The following is a 25,041-nucleotide window of genomic DNA, read 5'->3' on the forward strand; positions in this document are numbered from 1 at the left end:
TTTACTAGATCCAACACAAACTTCATATAGCAATAATTTAAATATGAAATGCAGAGATATTCTATTAAAGTATTAAACAAAGCATGCAGAAAGAGGGATCACAAACTTCTTTCATTTTCCTCGGTCCTATCTTGACTAGAACAAAAACTATTTCCATATAACATAGATATAGGAATGGAAAAGGACCTCGCAGCACTAATAAATACATTATTGAATAAACCTTCCAAGCTTTCAATATTCCATGTGGCATATGCTTTCTACAATTAGACATTTTTATTATTAGAACTTTGCTTGTTCTTGAAGTTGTTCCTGTTCAGATATTCACAAATTCAATCAGGATAAACATTAATTTGAAAAGGAGGAAGACACAAGATCAATAAGTAAACAAATATAGCACAAGTAGAAATAGAACTGGAACTAATTTCCATGAGACCAAAATAAAGAAAAACTAGATCAAGTAATAATCCCAATTAGCATATCAGAACCAATATGAGAAAATTCAATCATTCATTAATAGTATTGAATTCAAGGAGCTTTCATTATATACCCCTTTATGCAGGTATATAATGTTAGAATTCAAAAAATATGAACTATTGGAATTATATACTTTTCCATAGATACAAATCCACATTTTCTCATCTTGACAAGTCAGAATCTTGGATGCCCATCAGATTCGAATTAACATGTTTGTGTCCATTCAACTTTCCTTGTAGATCTTTGCCTAAACCAATCTCAAAATATTTCCCTATTATACTGTCTCAAGAAGTATTAAGAGGAGTTCCAACAGCTTTTTGGTTTGTCAATATATGCCTCAGATATCTTTCTTTTACAAACACTTCATTAGAAAGAAGATTGTATCTAAAGACTTGTGTGTATGATAATATGCCTACCAGAAGATAGATTGCAGTTGTGTTTGCAAAAGGGCTTTCTAAGACGAGGTTTCATGAGTTATGCCTTGAGGGGGAGTATTGCAAGGCATAACAATGTGGGCTTGGGATGTTCACTTCTGTTTATTTTGTTTTCCTTTTGTTGGGTTAAATGGGTCCAGGACTATGTTGTACCTTTAATCACATTTGTTTTGTAGCCATCTAATGTGGGGCAGTTTTGTCTCTTCATGTATTTTCTTAAAACGTTCATATAAATGATAGTTTAGGGCTAGACAGAACATAAGGCCTGGAATTCATAAGGAACGTTCATATAAATGTGATTTTAATGCTGATTAGAAAAAAAAAAGCCAATCCCTTTTAAAAAACACTGACCTCTGTTACAAATAAGGCATGGAATCCATAAGGAACTCTATCAGGTAGCTCAATAACTGCAATAGGATCAGACGACATTGATTTTGCATCTATTACATTGACTGTGGATTTTCTGCAGAAAAAGAAAGCAAGTCAATTCTTGAGTCTAATTGTCTTGTCATGGTAAGTAGGCTTTAAATTTGAATTTAAAGAAATAAGAATGGCTTTTATTTCAAGAGAAAAATGATGGCTATGTGAAGAATGGAACTGGGAATATGCTTATAAAGACAATTAGCAATTGTCACTGATATCTCATATCCATATTTGATACATGGAAGATAACCATGCTAAAAAACTAAGCTTCTAGAAGAGATTAGACCAAAAAACATTTTTACCATGAAACAGAATAGTTATCATGATATTTAAATTCTTCATTGCCACGTATTCGTCCCTCTAAATAATATTTCAATTCTCAAAATTATCGTCATCTCCATGACAAGACCACTAGATTTACTAACCATCCAACCAATTAGGAAGACAGGTATGGTAACAAATCATCTAGTAATTCTCGATAGCTTGGTAGTTATATGATGACCATATCTAAAGAAAAAATTCTTAGCTTATGACTGCTCTTCAGGCATCACTTTTCATTCCTTCTCTAGCTCAGATAGGTACAGTCTCATCTTGTTTGGTCATGTAACCAGTACCCCAAGTATGTTGTCTTACATTCATTTTATGTGTTCTTATTCTTTGAAACATGTAACTCTTGCTTTTGGTTCTTTTTCCTAAAAGCCAAGTGTTGGATACTACTAATCCTGACTCACATCTTTCTTTATCTTCTGTACTTATTGCAGGTCAAAATAGAACACTACAGATATTGGGTGTTCCAAACATATAAATTCCATCTTCTGAAAAGAAAGCAAAGTTGGTTGGGTTTTGAAGGACGAACAAGAAGTTTGTGCAGCACATTCCTACATGATTACTGTTACTACAGTAACTACAAAAATAATATAGTCACTAATGCAACCAATGACAAGAAAGATGAGGAAAACAATTACCCAGTGTTCTCATCATGTACAAAGAATATCAGGTAACCATCATCCTCTTCACAAGCATCTGGCTCACGAGGAATAAAAATTGCCTCCGAACCAAATATTCCTGGTCCAAAGTTGAAGATGCCTTGAACATTTCCTCCAACTTCAAGTTTTGTCTTTCCATTTTCTGGTTCAGCCTGCAAGTCAAACTTAATAATCCCTGTCACCTTCAGAGTGCTGTCCAAAATGGCTCCATAGACAAACCGTTGTTTCCTGAATTCACCAAAGATAATAAGAAAACAGAATCTATAGATTCTCTGATGAAGTGCAAACAAAACCTGAAGAAAATGATAAGGTAACAAGAAAATCTGCTTAAAAGTGGAAAATATTAACGAGCTTTGTAAAGATAATAACATTACAAAGTTGGTCCACTGTCTAAAACTTTTCCAATATGGCAAAAACATCTGTGGTTTCCTACCAATAGAATACCTTGAACATGTATAAATAATAATGTTTTGAAAGTTCCAACGGCAGACTAGAGAGATGGAGGTGAGAGTTCAGTGGGTTCAAAGGATAGCCAACAACATTTTTGAGCAATTGAAAGGAAATTTATAGAGGGAAATAAAGACTTGCTACTTGTTCAATAAATACTTGTAATCTGTACTTTTCTATTCTATCTTAATAAATTGCTCAGCTATTGATAAAAAATATTGTTTTGAAAGTTAGAAATAATCACAAAATTATAGAATGATCTAAACATAGAAATCTATTGCATTCCAAAGTGAAAAAAAAAACAAAACAAAATTTGAACTTCCAATTTTCTATTGCTAAACGATAGTTTTTACACACTTGACATATAGTTCAACTCCCAATCTCCAGCGTGTTCAACTAAAATTGGTAGAGAAAAACCTGCCAGTGTAGTTCTCATTCACCCGAGGAAAATCTATAGCTGGTGCTGACAACTTCTTTTGTGAAGACAGACCAGTTTTCATGTTGAATCTCATCTCATATCTGAGAGAACATACGAATTAGTAACACCATGGAGAACAATGTGCTCAAACATAAAATTGAGTGAACCCATCTGTCTTACAGCTCAATTGTGAGATTCTGAAGCACTTCCAGATCTATATTCTGAAGGCGGCAAGTAATCAAAACAACTTCATCCTCCTCCTCCCAAGCATTAGCTAGTACATAAAAACCAAAAAGAACATTAGAATAAACAGCTAAAGCTCTCTGCATTTAGTTTTTTGTCTTTTTTATCAACCAACCATCAAATTTCACAGGTCAATAGATTTTCTTTCTTATTTTATTTTGAGGGTGGGGGATAAGTAGATATATGTACAGCACTACAATTAAGGCTCTTTTATAAAGCATAATCATGCTTGGAGTCCTTTGACCAGGTATATATATTTTTTCTGGTTTCTTATTTTAATCTATCTATGTTAAAAGAAAGTGGCAAAACAAACAAAGAAACAACTATATTCCTTCCCTTCCTCCTCATCCCTTCTCTATGTCAACCTCTGCCAACCTTTTCTGTTTTCTTTCTCGGTATAATGGCAGATTAAATGCTTTAAACCACCTAATCTATGTCTTGTCTTTTCTTTTGAAAAATACATGACCTTGTAATACTTTCCTCTTCTTTTGGTTTACTAACAGGAGATTAGGTGCAAGGAGTCACTTCAAAAAGAGGAGGTTATTTAAACAATCTTGACATTTATTTTCGCAAAAATCAGGTAAGTGTTGTTATCATTTATCATTTATCATTTAATGACTTAATGTAAGTTTATTAGAAGATTGCAGTTAATAGATACTACACGATAATTACATATTATTATATGTTTATATTGAACTATGTAGTGTTTATTCAATATGTCCACATAAATCTTTCCCTACAAAAACAGTATATAAAATGAACTTTCCAGAGTGTAATTTTCCCCATTAAGTTTAACAGTAAGAATATCATTCTTATCTGATGCCACAGGACCAATCAATACACTGATAGTCTAATTGTAATTAAAGTGACTAATGTTCCCAAAAAACAATAATCGGCATCCAACTTAAAGAAAAACATATATAGTTAAAGGAACTATAAATAAGGTATCCTAAATAATCCAAGCTGCAAGCAATATGGTCTAAGATTGTAATTCAGATCAAAACCAAATACCAGAACCCATATAGGAAACAGTAGAATAGTGCAATAGTTTAAAATCCGACAAGAAAACAAATCCGATATATCAGTAGCATAAATCAAAAATCTATGTAGAATTTTTTTACATGGATTTCCAATACACTATCATGTCCCATACAAGTTGGATGTGAAAAGTCCCATTGATGTATCATACTTTGTAGTCCTTGTACTATATTTTCCTTCTTGATTATTTTCTTATTTAGTCCTGTGAGGGCTTTTATGTACATATTCATTTTCTTCTTTTGTCCTGTAAGGACTTCTCTGCAAATATCTAATATTTCATCTATATAATCACTGGCTCTTGGGGTGGAGTCGATTGATTGAGTTTTACACCCCAGAACTGTGTTCTCTTCTCTTGTACGAACTGGTTGTATGACATGAAATCAGAGCTGTACATTCTTGGCTGTTAATACTGTTATTTGAGTGTTCAACCTAAATGGATGATAAGGTTGATGTCATACCTATGAAGTTTGATGAAACTAACTACAATATGTGGAAGTTTCATTTTGATTTCTTTGTTGAGGGAAAGGGTCAGGAAGGTTATTTGGATGGTACAGTTACCAGGCCAAATGAAGCTGAAGCAAAGGCTTTTCAACAATGGATGGTTGACAATGGGAAATTAGTCTCTTGGATTCTAAGCTCCATTTTACCTCACATTTCTATTCCCATGAGAAGACTATGAATAGTCTATGAGATGTATTCCGATTTGAAGAAGGTTTATCATCAATCCAACATGTCAAGACAATATCAGATTGAGTCTGAGATCTTTGCCTATTGCCAAGGGGATAGAAATATACAAGAGTACTATGCAGGGCTCAATGATTTATGGGCAGAATATGAACTAGTTAATATTTAAAGAAGGTTTATCATCGGTCCAACATGTCAAGACATTATCAGATTGAGTTTGAGATCTTTGCTTATTGCCAGGGGGATAAAAAGATACAAGAGTACTCTGCAGGTTTAATTGATTTATGGGCAGAATATGACTAGTTAACACCAATCCCTCTGGTCCCCTAGAGTGTGTTAAGTATCTACGAAAGTATTTTGAGAATAAAAAGGTCTAACATTTTGAGTAGAGGTACCCTTCTGGATTTAGACTCTATGATGGGAGAGTTGTTAATTGGAGAAACTAGACTCATGACTACTGCAAACATAGAGGGGAGGCAACTTGATTCGGGGGATGAAATTGCTTTCATTGTACATGGAAGTAAGAAATCTGGTAGAACATGAACTGGTTAACACCGATCCCTTTGATCCCCCAAAGTGTGTTAAGTATCTACAAAAGTATTTTGAGAATAAAAAGGCGAACCCGCTCCTTATGAAACTAAGACCTGAATATGAAATAATCAGGTCTAACATCTTGAATAGAGGTACCCTTCCGGATTTAGACTATGATGGGAGAATTGTTAATGGGAGAAACCAGACTCATGACTACTACAAACATAGAGGGGAGGCAACTTGATTCGGGGCTGAAATTGCTTTCATTGCACATGGAAGTAAGAAATTTGGTGGAAAGGATCTTTCTAAGACCCAGTGTTATTAATGTAAGGGGTTTGGACATATAGCTTCACATTGCAAGAAGAAGAATGTATACACTTACTGCAAATAGCATGGTCATATCATCCTAGACTACCCAGTTCGTCCCTTTAAGGGTACTATGAATAGGGATGGTAATATTCCCCATTTCCTCGATTCCCGTGGGGATCCACCCCGAATGAGGTGGGGATGGGGTTGATTTTCCCCCAGTGGGGACGGGGATGGGGAAATTTTCATCCCCGTTAGCAGGGACGGGGAAAGCACTCCCCGCCCTGTGGGGAACCCAATCCCTGCCCCATGGGATCCCCACTAATATATATGTATTCATATGTTATATATGTATATATGTACACATACGTCTATATATTAATATTTTTAAAAATATGGTTGAATATTTTCTAATAGGATTGTAAATTTTAATTATCTCATTTTTACTTTTTTAAATAAAATAAAAAACAAAAACAAAATGATTAACATTATAAAAAATTATGGGGAATGGGGATCCTTGTGGGGACGAGGATGGGGATAACCTTGTCCCCATTAGTGGAGATGGGGACGGGGACGAGGATGGGAATTTTCATGGGGACGTGGATGGGGAGAGGCTCCCCGTCCCCGCCCCGCTGCCATTATCAACCACGAGCTTATCAGGTATCAAAGGGTTAGGCGATCGGTGCCTTTATTGTCAAAGGTGAATCTTCCGCTTCCATGAATAAGGAAGAAATACGATCCTCTGCTATCTCATCTACCTTTTCTATTATTGGCCTATTTGGTGAGTTCTTTGGTTATTGCTCTTCTCCCTCTCATGTTTGGATAATTGAATTTGGTGCTACATATCATATGATTGTTGCCTACCCCGAACCATCAAATGACTTTTCTATGACCTACCATAAACATATTGTTACTACCAATGGTAAGAAATTGAATATCATTGGGAGTGATGATTTGTGTCTCAAACTCTCGCCTTCAAACTCATTTTCCCTTACCAAGACCTTCTTTGTTCTTAAACTTACTACTAACCTTATTTTAGTTAGTTAACTGGTTGATGAAGGTAGCATTCTAACTTTTTCCTCTAATGGATGTTTGATTTAGGACTGGTGCACTAGAAGGATGAAAGGGAAGGGGCGTAGGCTAGGCCACTTGTTTGCACTAGAGTTTGAGAAATCTCAATCAGTATTATTCTCTACTTATTTGAGTTTTTCTTCATTGCGTCTTGTTTTGGATCAAAGAAACAATGTCTGGGATATATGGCATAATCGTTTGGGTCACCCAAACTTTGAAAAACATAAACTTTTGTCTAACTCTGGCTTCATTAGAACTAAAATTCCCTTTGTGAAAACTTTTGATACTTCTTATATTACTTTTTGTTTGAATAAGAGTCATATTTTTCCATTTACTCACAAAGTTGAACATGCTACTTCACCTTTTGAAATTACATATAGTGATGTATGGACTTCATCTATTGTTTCACGTTTGGGATACAAATATTTTGTATTGTTCATTGATGATTGTATCAGCTACACTTGGATATTACTTTCTCAAACACAAGTCAGAACTCAGAAGTCTTTTCTACCTTTTAGTTGTTTCATGCTATGGTTCGAGTTCAGTTTCAATCAACTGTACAGATCTCACATTCTGACTCAGGGGGAGAGAAATAGAGAATTTTTGGTTTATTTGAAACATCATGGCATACAAGTTCAACAAAGTTGTCCCGACATTCCTCAGCAAAATGGTGTGGCAAAACGAAAGAATGGCCATGTTCTCAGTGTTGTGAGGACTCTTGTGTAAGTCACACGCACCTTCATCATTTTGGGTGGAGGCTACTAGTACTATTGTGCATCTAATTAATTGCATTCCTCATCTGTTCTTGTTGGCATGTCATCTCACTAGAAAATGTTTGGTTTCCCTCCAAATCTTTCCCATCTTTATGCTTTTGGATTGCTATGCTTTGTACATCTTCCCTCTCGTGAGCATTCTAAACTTTTAGCTCAATTTGTTACGTGTGCCTTTGTCAGTTACAATCCTAACCACAAGGGATTTCTTTGTTATGATCCCTCTGCATGGCATATTCGTATTACTCAGAATGTGATTTTTCTTGAGCACATCTCTTTCCTTTTGGAAGTAGCCAAGTCTATCTTCTCAACAAATAAAAATAAAACCAAAAGCATGACTTGAAGCATAGGACTATGGATATTAAATCCTTATCATACAGATTATCTTCTTTCTCTAAATTGATACTTTGGTATCAATACCATGAGCAAAAGCAGTATACCTTAGGACTTGGTAACCACAATCACAAGAAGAAATTGAATAAAAGAACAATAAGAAAGAATGGGGAGTACAAAGATACTCAATGTCCATTGCCCATCCTCACAAAGTGGACCTTTACAAATAAAAGAAGAAAAGTAATAATAATAAAAAACACACATTACATGGTGCCTTCTCCTATCAAATAACTTAACTTGATAGAGCATGAGTCGGATGTATAGTTAGGCCTTATGTGTATCGCAATTCTCAAAAGCTCATACTCCACTGGAAAACTGACTCTATTCCTAAATGTGGTTATTTAGAATTAGAAATGTGCTAGTCTGCTTGTTGTAGACACAATAGAAGTCCATATCAAGACAAAATTCATACCCATTTTTTGTAAAATTACTATGTACAGTACTGCTGAAATGATCAACTGGATAATTTGGCTTCTTGCTTATCTTGCTACCTAGTTACTAGGCAAACAAGCAAAGATGGTGTTTTGGTAAATCTGAACACTGATCTTTGAAAAGCAAAAAATTTCTGAAAACAGATATGAGGTATTAACTATCAAAAACTTTTTGTTTTTCAAGAGTTCTAAATGTAATGAAACTGTTTTATATTATGAATGCTGGAACTTCTAGAAAATGACTAATAGCAGTTTAACCCCTCCAAATATATAATATATTATATTATATATTGATTATATCAGAATTCATAAATAATATAATATTTATTATACATGGACAAGTTATATGTGACTTCTAGAGTCAATTACAAATTTGCCAAATGGAAACATTTCCAAATGACCTCTTAATTTAGTGCTGAACATGTTTACAAGGGAACCCGCCTCTAAAAATTTCAGCAATTTTTAGCAGTCAGGAGATGTGTTCAGATCTTTAATCAAATGATCGTCTAACTTCTGAAAACAAAAGAGATTAGTTCTTGATATTTGAAAAATCCACTGAATTTTCTGTAGTGAAAAAACAAGCTGTCCCACTGATAGCCAACATTTTAGCTGCTGCCACATTAAGTAGAAATGGATGCTCAAATCTCAGAACCTTTTAGTGTCCCACCTAAGCAGGTCCATATTTGATAGACTTTGTTTACCTAACCAGGTTTGTCTGGTTAAACCTCATTGAGATATATGCATACCCATATGCCAGAACTTCTCAGTCTTTAAATTGAGCATGTTTATAGCTAATATTAACTAGGCTCATTCACCGTGTTTGGCTAGTTAAATCTCATTGAGATGTGCAATATAGGAGGATTATGCCTAGGAGAAGAGATAAATATATAGGATACTATTATTGGAATAAGACAATAAAGAAGGGGGAGTCACCGTTGTGGAATATGAAGCAATTTGGAAGCTCAAACCATCTGATTTGTAACTCGTCCTTTGCATATCGTGGGAGTATACCAAAACGGGATTTCTTAGTTGCATCAAATGTGAAAATTAGTTTATTTCCCTTCACCATTTCCTGAAAACGAAAATATATAATAAAACATAGTTCAGATTGATAACTTGTAGCCTATCAATGTTTTCAGTCATTGTTGAAGTAGCTAATCAGCTTATAAGAAAAGATACTTTTAGACATTAAAATAAAATGATCAGTTAAAAGTTCCCTACATATAGCAAGGTGCTAACCAGCTGGTTGGTAAGGTCTCCTGCTGGCCATAGCGGAGACTTGGGACCGAATCCTGCCTACACCTGGGTTGGGGGGTTACTGGTTGGTGGATGGGCTACCCCCTGCGGTGTAGCCCTTCAAAAGATCAAAAAAGAAGTTCCCTACATATATTTTCATATCAAACTAGACAACAAATTTATTTTTCTTTTGTAAAACTAGCTTGGTAAAACATGGACTATTATCTATGAATAAGAATCAGATTTTTTTTATCAGTAACTGATTTTTTTTTTATAATTAGTAACTGAAAGTTTTATTTTTCTTTTGTAAAACTAGCTTGGTAAAACATGGACTATTATCTATGAATAAGAATCAGATTTTTTTTATCAGTAACTGATTTTTTTTTTATAATTAGTAACTGAAAGTTTTATTTCTCTTGTCGACTATTGAATTTTTGGGCAACAATATTTTATTTCTCTTGTGGGGCTATTGGGCCTGGGCTTTTGTTATGTGCACCAAGGTTTTAGGGCTCTTGTTTGGCAGACAATCTAGCCAAACAAGGGGCAATTATGCTCTTTATTTATTTATTTTTTTATTAGATTAAGGGGGTGGTCTACAACATGAATTGTTTTTCTTGTTTCCATTTCCCAAAAAAAACAAAAAAAAGAAAGAAAAACATCTGGCTTGAAAATATATTGCTTCTCAAAACAAAAGCACAAAACACATGTTCTTGTTTGTATATGTGTTTTTTTTTTTTTGTTTTCAAAACTAACAATAAAAACATGTTTTTGAATTTATGGTTTCAAAAATACGTTTTCATCTGGTTATTTAATATCATGTTCCATAAATCATATAATTTCTACACTACAAAATTAACTTTTGTTTTAAAAACCATTATCTTGATGGTTTCAAAAACATGTATTATTTTTTGAAACAAAACCAATTTGTTTTTGCCTTTTGAAACAAAAACAGAGTTCAAAAACATGTTTTTGTTTTTTGTTGATGTGACGATTTCAAAAACAAATAAAAACAAAAATATTCAACTTTTAGAACACTCCCTAAGTGGACCTGGGTTCTTGTGTTATGTTCTTAGTTGTAAATCTAGTGTTGTATATCTAGGGTTTGTAGAAGAAGAGAAGAGAGGAGAAGGAGGAGGAGGAGGAAGAGGAGAAGAAGAAGAAGAATGTGTTGAAGAGGGGTGTGTGTGTTCTACTATTCACACCCTCAAAAATGCTCTTTATATTTTGAAAGAAAAAATTACAAAAAAAAAACCATACTTGGGAACCCAAATACAAAAGGATGAGGAAAAGACTAAAACACTCCCCTCAAGCTGAGAATATATGTCAATCATGCCCTATTGACAAGGTTCTTAGCAAACTTTAGATGGTGAACACCTTTAGTGAGGTAATCAGTTAGTTGGTCTTTCAACCTTACAAAAGGAAGGTAAATCTCTCCGCTAGCAATTTTTTCTCTAATAAAGTGTTTGTCTACCTCAATATGCTTTGTATGATCATGTTGAATAAGATTGTGAGCAATATTTATGGCTTCTTGATTGTCACAATATAGTCTCATTGGGGATCTGCTTGGATGCCCATCTCGGTCAATAAGGTCTTCAACCAATTCAAGGCCATATAGTGTCATTGTCTTTCTATACTGTTTGTATTTAGGCACCCATTCAAGGGCAGATATGTAGTTTTCTCCACTAAGTTTAAACGGCACATTTTGTGTGTGGATAGTGACACACCCTATTCCTCCCTCACTCTTCATTTGACAACTACCTCACAATTGGGAGTGCTTTTTTTCCAAATCTCTTTTTTTCCCTCTTCTCATATCTTCTCTGTTTCTACATCTATTGTCATAGCTTTCAAGCAAGGTTCAAAATATCACAACGTATCGGTCCGTATTGGCCGATGGGTATCGTTCCGACAAGAATCCGATACGCGGAACGTGTATAAATCATATGTTCCATTTCTTTTCGTACGTCATTAATATGGAATCTCTCATTAATTTCGTTTATTTAAGTATAATTTCTCTTTCATTAATTAGTCAATTACTCCAAGGCAAATTTAAATTTAAATTTGAATTTTAGCGCCTAATTCAAATTCTCTCATAAATTCCTTTAATTAATGATCCCCTAACATTAATTTCGTTCTGTTAGTGTAAAACTTCAAATTTTTTCTATAGCAAGATTCGAACCTTGGTCACTTGATTTAAAGTTTTAACAACCACAAGTTTGCCAATGAGCCACACATATTTACTTGCTAAGATTATATATATTTTTAGTTTTAAGTAAATTTGTACTTTTCTTAATGAGTGACAAGTTTTTATTAATAAATGCTAGAATTAATTATTAAAATTTATATACTAATAAATTTTAAGATTAATTATATTGGTTTTTGAAAATTGACATTCACATTTTATTTATTTTTTTGTTTTTTTACATTTTAGTTATTCCATCATTTTTTCAATGGTTACTAATTGTGTCCCGATATGTCATACTCTATATAAACCATTAAATTATGGTTTTTTACATTTAAATGACTTATTTACAATCATATAAAATTTGTAAATATAGTTAGTAATATATTTTTTAAGATTTAGTTGATTTTTTTACCATATTTATGCGTATCTTGATTTTTCGTCCATATCTATACGTATCCAAAGCGTATCCCAATACGTCTCTTAAAATTGTCTTTTCGATACTTTGAACCTTGCTTTCAAGATTGTTTTTAATTCCTTTTAGTCTCTTTCCTGTTGTAAATGTCAAGTATATTAGTAATGCTTTATAGAAGAAATGGTCATGCTTCTCCTGATCAAACAACCCTTTACAAATATGTATATTTAAACAATTCCATAACACAACCAATAACTGTGTTACCTCACGTCGGAAATATAGAGGTAGATCCATGAAAATTGCATAGTTCTCTGTGATTGCGAAGTCATGCATCATGACAGGATCTGATATTGTTATTGGAACTTGATCATGCATGAAACCATCCTTGGAAATAACTCGGTAAGTAACATATGGTGGTGTCAGTGAATTACCAAAGGTAAACATCTCTCCTGCATATTAGATTACCATGAACTTAAATGGATTGATCTACATATTAGTCAACTAAGTTCTTTGAGGAGGAGCCTTACCAGTATATGGATCAACCTTTGGATGGGCAGTGAAGGAATGTGTCAATCTCTTGTCATAATCCAACATTCCAAGGGTCTGCAGATCTCCATCTTCCAAGACTTTAAGAACATCTATAGAATGCAGTAAATATGATATTTGTGATAATGAACTTCAATAAAGCTCAGAAGTGCAAATGTATTTGAGAGAACAAAGTTACTCTATTTTACAGTAATGTCTTACATGACACAAATAGCCTAAAAGTTTTATTGATACTTAAATCAATTAGAGTTCAAACATTTTCGCTTATCTATCCAGACATGGACTTTATTTGTCTGGGAAAGGAAAGAAAGAGAAGACTTACAAGGCTTATCCGCTTCGTAAAGAGCCAAAAGTCTACCATGGTGATATACAAGAGCTGTATTAGCTGGAAAACATTCAGAGATAATTAGTTGACTTCCAACAGTAGTGATTGTTCAACTCAGACATGACATGCATTTGGAAACATAAACAGGCTACCTATAACAACCATAAGTGCCAAATTATCTTAATCTTGATATAGAAAAGACCTCAATCAAGTATTTTTTTCTATGTGGTCAGCAAACTTACCTGTGCCAATTCCATAGGAAACATCCAATACTTTCAATTTTGCTCGAAGAGAATGTATTCCAGATGCAAATAATCCAAATAATCCTGTAAGATCCCCAATCTACAAATGACACAACAAAACTTCAGGAGCCAGTAAGGAGCACAAATCTGGAGTTACTTGAGATTAGTCTAGTTCAAATCTGGTTCAACTCACAACCTAAATCTCTTTTCCTTTCATTGATATTAAATTGATCATAAACAGAGCTGACAAGGAGCACAAATGGGAAGTGTATTTTAAAGACAGAAAAAGTATACAACTGTAAATAGGGATAGCTAAAACATGAATAGGTCAAAGTTGATAGATCAATATATGAATAAAACCTAGTGTATAAGGTTCATAGAGATCATTGCATAACAAAAGTTTACTGTTTTTTCACAATGCATCTGGAACAGCCTATTGTCAGGGTATCAAAGCAGAAGCACATAGAGCATAAAAACTAATTATTTATATTATCACAAGTTTGGAGAGCTATAAAAGATTAGATCTACCAAATGTGCAAAGCACTAAACCTCCTTTGACTATAATATCTCAAACAAAAGGTGAAACCTTTTGATATGAATCTAGCTGACAAGGGCCAAACTAAATAATACAACATAAAATTATCATACTAGGCACGACAAGTTAGAAAATCAATAACATTGACATTGTGCCCTCACGAAGGAAAACATTTTAATATGGTCTTGTAAGATTGCTCTACAACATACCTTCAAAAATTTTGGTCCTCCAAAGAACTCTTCTTGTTTTAGGCGTGATGTTCTTACATAGCGTGAAACATATGTTGCTTTTCCATTTTTTATACGCAAGCCATGAACCATGCTGTAAATATTGAGAAAACTATTGAAAGTCATTAGTAAACTAATAAAATCTAACATGGATTCAAGACTCACTCCAACTTCATGAATCTTAGACAATTTATGAATATCAGTGTTGAAGATTAATCAGCTTTATGTTGTTTTTCTGAGTAGATGTTTTATGTTAGTTGTTAGATAGGAGGTGGGGACCACAGTAGTTATGTTGAGTCCAAATTTTATTATGTTTTTGAGTCTTATATATGCTGTTTAATGTTATGCCGCCCTATAAGGGTATAGTTGTCTTTGTACTGTTCTATTATTTTTAGTATAAATAATAAGTGAAGGGGGCGGCCAGATTATTGCTCTTTTTTCTTTTCAAAATCTCTTCTTCTCCTCTCTTTCTTCTCTCTTCAAGAAACCACTTTTCTTTTCATATTTTTTGAGTTCAGCAGATTTCTACTTGGTATCAGAGCACCGGCTAGGGTTCTTGAAGAATTCTCATGCAGCCCTTGATCGGCCGACTGCATGAAGTAACAAAGGGCTGACTGATCTGCTATATATTGCTCAGTTCTTGGATTTTTTGGTGGGATCTAGTCATTAGGAAGGTGATCTACTATTTGGCATCAAAATCAAGAAGAACTGGAGTATAGGGAAGAGTCCTAGAAAAGCTGGACTCTTTGTTTTTTATCTGATCTTGGGCGCCCAGGTATTGTTAGTTTTCTTTTGATATTCTAAAGAGGGCGTTTAAGTTTTTGGAATTTTCTGAGCCCCCTAGAGTGATCAATTCACTCTTCTCTCTATTGGGAGGCATGGGGAGGAGAGAGATTTCTCTCCAGATAGGGTTTTCTTCTTTCGGAAGGGTTGTTTTCTGTGTGTGCTATCAAATTGTTTTTGAAAGGTCTCCAATCTATTTTTTCTTACTGTTGAACTATTTGAAGTAAGATTGACAGTTGGAATATCGAGGTGAAATCCACCGGTACTATGGGACTGGGTGCTGGAGGTAGTAGTGATATTTTTGGGTCTGGAATCATTACTACAGTAAAACTTGATGGTACAAATGATTTAGAGTGGGCACAATCAGCCAAGATGGCTATTGGTGCCCATGGAAAATTAGGGTACATCACTAGGGAGGAGAAGAAACCTGATACAGACTCTTACTAATGGGTGCAAGAGAATTACATGGTAATGTCTTGGCTATGTAATTCTATGTTACCCCATATTGCAAAAAATTTCCTATGGGCTAATACTACTAAGGAGATTTGGGATGGAGTGACTGAAACCTATTCTCAAAAGAAAAATGAAGCTGAGTCTATCAGTTAAGGAATCAGGTGATAAGTATGAAACAAGGAGAAAAACCCCTTGTTGTGTATTTCTCCATGCTAAAAACCCTTTGGTAGGAAATAGATCACTTAGAAACTATGGTATGGGAAAGTGTAAATGATGCAGCAACCTATCACAGATTGGTAGAGAGGAATATGGTTTTTAAGTTCTTGGCAAGGTTGAACCCTGAATTTGACATTGCTAGGCAGCATATTCTTTCTAGGGAGAGTGTGACACTCCCTGAAGCCTAAGCCTTTGTCTTTGGAGAGGAGAGTAGGAGGAATGTCATTCTGAGACAGCCTGGGATTAACCAATCGGCTATGCTTAGTACAACCAAACCTAAGCCAAATGGAAACAGGGGGAGTAATAAGACTCGAAGGGAAGATAAGAAGGACTTGGTGTGTATTATTGTAAGAAGCCTAAGCATAATAGGGGCACTTGTTGGAAGCTTCATCCAAATCTTATGCCTTCCCGGATAAGGAACAAGAAGGGAAATGCAAATGTGGCAACTACAGGAGATTCTTTGGCCCCTATTTCCTAAACTGATTGGGAATCCACTGCAATAGCAGCAGTGAGAACAAAACTGGAGAGGTTTGGACAACTTATGAATAAGAAAGATTCACCTAACTCTAACCTTCCAGATGGACAATAGAATATAAGAGCCAACTACACCACTTCTTTTGCACATATAGGTAGTTCATATGCAACTACAAATCTTGCATCCACTTCAGGTAAGGAGGGATCTCCTTGAATTATAGACTCAGGAGCATCTGAGCACATGACTAATGCCCCTACCCTTTTCAATTCCTATCAGTTGTGCTCTGGTAAAGACAAAGTCCCTATAGTAGATGGTTCACATATTCCCATTGCTAGGAAGGGGATAGTTAGAGTGACCAATGATATAACTTTATCTTCTGTTTTACATGTCCCTAGACTTCATACCAACCTACTTTCTGTTAGTTCTTTGACAAAAAAAATGACTTTTACAATAACCTTTCTTCTTGGTAATTGTGTTTTGCAGGATCTGGAGTCAAAGAAGATAATTGGGAGTGGTCGTGAGGTGAATGGAGTCTACCTTCTGGATGAGATTCCAAGACATCAAGGCCATCATGTTAGCAGCAACAGTAGTAGTGGGTCAGAGTCAATGAACCAGATTATTCTTTGGCACAATCGCTTGGGACATCTTTCTTTTAGTTCTTTGAAATTTCATTTCCCAAAGTTGTTTGAGTCTGTTCAGTTATCCACCATGGAGTGTGAGAGTTGTCAATTAAGAAAGCATTGTAGACATTCTTTTAAACCAAGTAATAAAAGAAATACTTTTGCTTTTAATATTGTTTACACTGATGTATGGGGGCCATATTATATCCCTTCCATTGGAGGATACCGTTACCTTTTCTTGTTTGTGGATGATTATACACGATATTCTTGGATATATTTAATGAGATCACGAGATGAGGTTCCTAACTTGGTACGACAATTCCACCAGATGGTTCTCACACAATTTGGAGTGAGAACTAAGGCCTTTAGATCAGATAAGGCCAGAGAGTACTTTGAGAAGGACCTAACCACGTATTTCTCAAAACATGGTGTAATTCATCAAAGCAGTTATGCATATACACCGCAACAGAATGGAGTAGCTAAGAGGAAAAGCAGACACATTGTGGAGGTGACAAGAAGTCTTATGGTGTGTGCTTCAGTTCCTGTGCATTTCTAGGGAGATGCAATTCTTACAGCCATATATTTGATTAATCATGTTCCTTCACGAACTTTAGGGTTTTAGGGTTTAAGGTGCCATTTAGTTTTCTTTTTCCAAATGGAGAGATATTTCACATACCTCTGAGGGTTTTTTGGTTGTTTTTCCTTTGTTCACATTCTTGGCCCCCATCGCAAAAAATTGGACCCTAAGACCAAGAAATGTGTTTTTCTTGGGTATACTCAAAACCAAAAGGGGTATTATTGTTATGACCCAGTGTCGAGGAGCAGATTTGTCACTATGGATGTTACCTTTTTTGAATCCACCTTTTTCTTCTTGAGTGGTTCTCCTCAGGGAGAGAGTTTTAGGGAGGAGAACTTACAATTTGTTTCTCTTCCTGTTTCTTTTGTGCCTCCATCAATTCCATCATCAATTCAGCCAGCACCTTCATCAGTTTCATTACCTGAGCCATTACGAGCAGCCTCATAGAAATATCAGCGCCGGCAAACGATTGTTGACTCCACACATCCTCAACCCACACGACTCGCTATCAGTCCTTCTGAAACTCCAGATTCAATAGATATAGTTCCAGGTATTACTCTTGAGCCTGAGCCTGTTATGTTTTCTAATGATAATGTTCCTGTACCTAACACCATTGTTGCAGCTGATCCCACTGACCTTGATCTTCCCATTGCATTTCACAAATGGAAGAGAAAGTGTACAGCCCATTGCATTTCACACCATCTTTCCTACAGTGCCTTATCACCCTCCTACCAAGCTTTCCTTTCTTCCCTTGATTCTGTGTCTATACCCAGGAATGTTACTGAGGCTCTCTCTAAACCTGAATGGAAAACAGCCATGCAAGAAGAAATGGAAGCCTTGGTTAAAAACCAAACTTGGGAAATAGTTGATCTCCCCCCAGACAAGGAGACAGTCGGATGTAGATGGGTATTCACAGTGAAGTATTGGGCTGATGGCAAGATAGAGAGGTACAAGGTAAGGTTGGTAGCAAAAGGGTATACTCAGACCTATGGTGTTGATTATCTAAAATCCTTTGCACCAGTAGCTAAGATGAGTTCAGTTCGTATCCTTTTATCTCTGGCAGCCACCTATTCATGGCCCTTGTTTCAACTTGATGTCAAAAATGCTTTCCTCAATGGTGATTTACAGGAGAAGGTATATATGGACATTACAGCAAGCTTTTATGAAAATGTTGGTAAAGGAAAGGTGTGCAAACTCAGAAAATCTATGTATGGCCTGGAACAGTCACCTAGGGCTTGGTTTGACAGGTTTAGAGGGGCACTTATCCATTTTGGATACACTCATACCCAGTCTGATCATACCCTCTTTGTAAAGAGAAGAGATGCTCTGGTGTCAATTCTGATTGTGGTTACAGGAAATGATCTGGAGGAGATTGATGATATCAAAAAATCATTGCAGCAAGAATTTGAGATCAAAGATCTTGGTGAGCTCAAATACTTCTTGGGGATTGAAGTTGCAAGATCCAAGCATGGGATCTTCATCTCACAGAGAAAGTATGTACTTGACCTACTGCGGGAGACTAGGAAGCTGGGGACCAAACCAACAAACACTCCTATTGATCCAAATCACAAAATTAATGTTGTGGATGGTGAGTTGGTAAAAGATGTGGGGAGATATCAAAGAATGGTGGGCCGACTGCTTTATTTGTGTATGACACGACCAAATATTTCTCATGCTATCAGTGTTGTGAGTCAGTACATGCATGCACATCGATTTCAACACTGGGAAGTTATTGAGAGAATACTTGCATATCTGAAAAAGCACCCTAATAGAGGCATTTTTTTCTCAAATCATGAGAATCTGAAGCTAAAATCCTATACAGATGCAAACTAGGCAGGATGCTTAGATGACAGGAGGTTTACATCAGGAGTGTGTACCTTTGTAGGTGAAACTTGATCTCCTGGAAGAGTAAGAAGCAAGCGGTTGTGGCAAGGTCAAGTGTAGAGGCTGAGTATAGATCCATGGTTCATGGTGTCTCAAAACTTCTTTGGGTTAGATCTCTTTTGAGTGAGATTGGGGTGAAAGTAGAGGAACCTATGGTGTTGTACTGCGACAATCAAGCTATAATCAATATTGCCCACTATCCAATTCAGCATGACAGGACAAAACACATTGAAGTTGATAGACACTTCATAAGAGAAAGGGTAACAGCTGGAGAAGTCTGTTTGCCTTATGTCTCTTTAGAGTTGCAGTTGGTTGATATTCTCACTAAAGGGGTGGCAAAGAAAAAGCTTGAACATGATCTATGCAAGTTGGGAATGTGTGACATTTACTCCCAACTTGAGGGGGAGTATTGAAGATTAATCAGTTTTATGTTGTTTTTCTGAGTAGATGTTTTATGTTAGTTGTTAGATAGGAGATGGGGACCACAATAGTTATGTGAGGCCAAATTTTATTATGTTTTTGAGTCTTATATATTCTGTTTTATTTTATGTGGCCCTATAAGGGCATAGTTGTCTTTGTACTGCTCTATTATTTTTAGTATAAATAATAAGTGAAGGGGGCGGCCAGATTATTGCTCTCTTTTCTTTTCAAGATCTCTTCTTCTCTTCTTCTCCTCCTCTCTTTCTTCTCTCTTCAAGAAACCACTTTTCTGTTCATATTTTTTGAGTTCAGCAGATTTCTACTATCAGAATGTCATAAACATGGCCATGTATCTCAGAAAATCAATAAATGAAGAAAGATTCAAAGAAATGTAATCAATTAGTAAACATATTTCAAGTCATCAAAACAACAACTCGTTGCAACTTAAAATCCTATTGACTCAAACCTCAGATGATAGCTGGAATAATTGCTGATGATATAAAATCTGTCCTATAATGGAAGATTCTAAATTAGAACATCATACCCTTGAATGTTGTTTCTGCTGCTGCTGCTAAAAATACCAATGTTTTAAATTACCTTGTTGAACACCAGCAACATGCTTATCTCTTCCCACTGTTTTATTTGAAGGTAAGGTACTCCAATTTATGTTTTGCAATGGAAGAGTCCGGGAGATATTAGCACCCCAAAGACTGCCCTAAGTAAAACCTTTGTCTTATATTGCATTGAGCTTAGATAAAGAATTGGCAGGGGAATAGAATGCATCCACATCCATAGGCATCTTATCAGTCTATAAAGCTAATGCAGAAGATCTAACTGTAACATCTCCTATAATAAATAGGCAGACAAGGGAGAATTTTGACAAATTTAAATATCAAAATCTGGTTAGCCATTGAAATGCAAGGAAATGTATAGTAATATAGCCTGATATGCATCTCCATTTATTGCAAAAACCCTAGGGATAAAGAAACAATTATAGAAACATAGTACTTTAGAACATTTTACTTTAGAACATGATAACCACTTCAACAAAAATAGTCTTTTCAATTGTGAAGCAAGAAAGAGAAAAGCACGCACCCATCTCCATCAAACCTGCACATAGATGGCCAAGAATAAGACGAAATGTTGCTAGAGAACAATGATTTTCAGAAATATTGTGTCTGTGGATGTATGTGTGTCTATGCATAAGAGAGAGAAAGAGAGAACTAGAGAAAAGCCTCCATATATTTATAAGACCAAGATACTTTGTACAATCTAAAGCTATTTTTTATATTGCTTCTTTTTTATTGGATATTTTCTACATAAACATGTTCCCTCCTATTTTCTTATAATGTTTCTAATTAAAGAAAATAGTTGTACCAGTGATATCCAGCCATTGGAGCAAACTTTGAATTAGGACCAACCTTAACAAACTCCCCATTCAAGCACTCCTGCAAAGCAAAACTTTCAGAGCATTGCATTGCAATGAAGAGAAATTTAACTCTAGCTTCTGAAATAAACTTATCAAACTTTTAGCTCCATTTTAAGGAAATAAGAAAAAAACACAGCAAATAAGAAACAAATTCAGGTAGCCCTCATGGAAGATGAAAATGTGTTTGATTTAGTAAACAAATTGTGTTTCTTTTCCTGTTGAGTAGTGGGTCAATATAGTTATTCAGCCCTTAAGAAGGCTCAGTTTGATGGGCAGAAGTGGCAAGCAGTTCCTCATTGAAGAAAAAGATGCACATGAGCTGGGTACCCCAGCCCGAGGATTTCCTGAAATTAAATTTTGATGGGAGTAGCCTGGGCAACCCAGGCCCTTCTAGGATGGGAGGGGTTACAAGGAATGGAAGTGGTTCTGTGGCTCTTCTTTTGTCAGGCCCTTTAAGTGAGGGTACTCCACGAGGGCAGAACTATTAGCTGCACTACAAGGGGTACAGTTTGCTGTACAGATAGGAGTGGAGCAGCTACTAATAGAAGGTGATTCTAAGGTAGTCGTGGAGTGGTTACAGAATCTAAAGACTATAGTTTGGTGCTTCAAAAATGTACTTAAAAGATTCAAATGCTTCACGTGAAACTTGTATGTTAGAATACAATGGGTAGGGAGATCTGCTAATGTTATGGATGACTGTTTAGCCAAGCAAGGGGCAATGAGGGAACATTTGTATTGAGCTCAGCTGTAACCTTTTTTAATGTTTGCAGGGTTGGAGAGGTCGCAGCTCGTGCCTCTCCGAGTGTCTTCTGTAAAAGTTTCTCCTAATTTCTTTCTCTAATAAATTCTTCATTTATCAAAAAAAAAAGGAAGGCTCAATTTGGGAAGAGTGGAAATACAAAGATCATCATCATCATCATTCATGCCTTATCCCAACTAAATGGGGTCGGCTACATGAATCATGTTTTGCCAATCCATTCTATTTAAAGCCATAATAGTACAAGTACAAATATGTACAGTACAAAACATTGTAAACTGTAGTTATAAACCTTGTATTTGCACTCTTCCCAATAATGATTTTGCTTTCTTTTTGTGATTATACCTGGGGATTTGCGAAGGCTGATCGATGCTGCTATAAGCCTATGATCATCAGATTTTAATTTATATGTTTGGATCTCAATCAGTTCAGATGTGGTCAAGTTATAAATTTTGAATCCAATCCAATTATGTAAATCATGGTTTTTAAAAACGACCCGGAGACCGAACCAGTCAGGGGTCCGGCTACCGGGTTGAATGGTCCCGAATGGTTGGCCATGGCCCATTCTGACAAAAAAATAAAACAAAAAATAGTTAAAACCGTTCAAACGATTAACCGCTCAGGTCAGCGGTTTTCTAACCAAAACCAACGGTTATGGGAAATTTTCTAGTTTTGGGGAAAACCGAAACTGGTCACCTGACCGGTTCCCGGTTTTTCTGATCCGACCATCCAGTCCGATTTTGAAAACCATGATGTTAACGGGATAATCCAAATACAAAATTATCAGATTAGGTATTGGACTTTCTTTTTTCTAGTAAACCCAAAATACCAATTTTAGGACTTTCTGGTTGATAACCCAAAATATCAATTTTTCAATCCACAAACTGAACCAGATGGATGGTCCGATCAATTCCTCAGCCAGCCATAATTTTTGGGTCCATTTCACTCTCCAACCGTTCATCTGCGTAGGGGCGGAGCCAGGGGTGACAGAGGGGAGCCATGGCCCCCTATGCCTTTAAAAATCCTTACAATCCCCCTTCATCCATATTCATTAACTTTTGCCCTCCAATTCACATTCATTAGCTTGTGGCCCCCAAACATAAAATCCTGGCTCCGCCTCTGATCTGCGGGCAAAAATAATGACCCACCGACGCATTCAAAAAATTTATGGAGAAATTGGGACAGGCTCAATGCAGATTTTTGAATTCCATTGCAGAGTTATAAATATTCAAAATGTCAAAAACGCCCACCCGTGAATTGACATCAATTCCAAAGGGCACCCACCCCAATTATACTTTGGGCCTAAAAATTCTGACCCTGGGCTGAACTTTCATTCTCTCAAAATTTTTCTAATTTTTCTCCAATTTTTTATATTTTGACATCATGTGTTTACGGGCTGAAGGCTGAATGAGCAGCCCGCCACCCAGATGTAAAAGTAGTTCCATGGTAATTTCTACCCTACCCAGTGGATAGTTGATCTAAGTTATTTTGCTTGAATGATGGATTTTGCATCTATTTGGCATCCATGTCATTACTTCAGAAAACGGTGATACATCAATGCCACAGCAAAAAAAACGGGATGTGATGTCATTACTTCAGAAATAACTTAGTTGATCTAAGTTATTTCTCATTGCATTGCTGCCGAAGAGAACGCGATGTGATAGTGAAATGAACTTCCTATAATGAACACATGCTGAAAACAGACATAAAACACGAATACCAAACAGAAATTATTATTGTTACTCCAAGAAACGTCTATCTTCCAACCCACACATCAGCAACACCATTTTCTGAGCATCTGCAACATCGATGCCAAACTTATGCTTTGAGGTAGGTTTAGGGAGGCGGGTAAACCCTTCTCGAACCTGCCATGTTGACATCCAATTTGGTTTTTTAAAACACCACTAAATACGAATCCGGACTCGCTAAATACACTGTTCTTACAAAATTTTCTACGTAGTTTGTAATTTGTAAAGCAAAATTGCAAATTTTATTTAAAAAAAAAAAAACTTGAATTAACTAAAAGCTTTGTAAGAATATGATTAAGGATTTATCTCCTTTTAAATTCTCAATGAGAATTTTAACAGCAAAAAGGAATGCCAAATGCAGCCTTAAAAGCATCTAGAAGTCGATGGATCTCTTACCGGAAGACAACCTTTGACGGGAAGATTTTTGCAGGGCGGAGTCTCGTCCACTGGAGCGAAATTTCCGGTCAAGAACGGGTGTAGCCTCGAAGAATCGTACATTAACTTAACTATTAGCTTCTCGACTAAGTCGATAACTCGCGAAGCGATTCCTTTGCTCAGCTTCGGGTCCACCAAGACAATCCCTCCGCCATTGCAGCTCTGCTTCTCGTTCTCATCTCCCATTACAACTCTGTTTCAGATTTTCCTCTCAAACCCTCTCGCAAGCACTCAGTGACCTGATACGATTCTGTTCAGTGCCCCGTGACGTTAGTACGTTACCGCCAAATATTGATTCTCGGTGCCTCGATGCCATTAAAATAAAATTAAGGGTAAAATATGTGACTGTAAACCATTCACATGTCTGCACATGGCGAGAGAATCAACATATTTGTAAATTCTGAACGCAATGGCAGTGTAAGAGGTGTCGAGTCGATCACGTCAGCGCTCGAGCCGAGTCGAATAATACGAAGCTCGAGCTCAACTCGGAAAGGTAATACAAAGCTCGACCTCGAGTTCGAGTCAGAACTTTAAGCTCTCTGGTCGAATAAAAAACTTGTAAGTTGGAGCTTGGTTCGGTTTAAAAAAATGTTTTATAAAAATAAAAAATGATATATAAAAAATATTTTTTATTTGATATTTAAAAAAATTGAGAATTATAATATTTTTATTATATATATTATTTTCTATATATATATATATTCAAGCTCAGTTCTTTTATTAATCAAGTCTATAAATTAGGCTCGAAACTCGATTGAAATTGAACTAAGTTGGATTTTTCACGAGTTGAGCTCGAATAGCTCGGAGCTCAGCTTGTGGCTACCTTTGGGCGCCCCACATGCACATTTTAACATGCATTGGGAACATCTCCCATAAAATGATTTCAATAC

At 35.9% G+C, this 25,041-nt stretch overlaps 1 protein-coding gene across 2 annotated transcripts; it reads right to left on the reverse strand.

Moving 5' to 3' along the window:
* On the reverse strand, positions 1-24,524 carry LOC104585915 (carotenoid 9,10(9',10')-cleavage dioxygenase 1-like). Of its 2 annotated transcripts, none has more exons than XM_010242958.3 (14): positions 24,113-24,524; positions 21,160-21,230; positions 20,878-20,892; positions 14,337-14,448; positions 13,593-13,692; positions 13,348-13,410; positions 13,007-13,117; positions 12,744-12,928; positions 9,583-9,721; positions 3,363-3,456; positions 3,182-3,283; positions 2,297-2,545; positions 1,260-1,371; positions 1-309 (listed from the first exon to the last, which is right to left on the reverse strand). In XM_010242958.3, exons 1-14 carry the CDS (start codon positions 24,335-24,337, stop codon positions 280-282), a joined length of 1,608 nt encoding a protein of 535 aa, XP_010241260.1. In that variant the 5' UTR covers positions 24,338-24,524; the 3' UTR covers positions 1-279. The 2 variants fall into 2 exon arrangements, with proteins under 2 accessions (XP_010241260.1, XP_088753435.1); XM_088897309.1 differs by having other exon boundaries at positions 14,337-14,466.
* Between the last annotated feature and the right edge of the window lie 517 nt (positions 24,525-25,041).

Source organism: Nelumbo nucifera, chromosome 2, assembly GCF_055504915.1.
Source record: "Nelumbo nucifera cultivar China Antique chromosome 2, China Antique-T2T, whole genome shotgun sequence".
In the NCBI taxonomy this organism is placed as follows: Eukaryota; Viridiplantae; Streptophyta; class Magnoliopsida; order Proteales; family Nelumbonaceae; genus Nelumbo; species Nelumbo nucifera.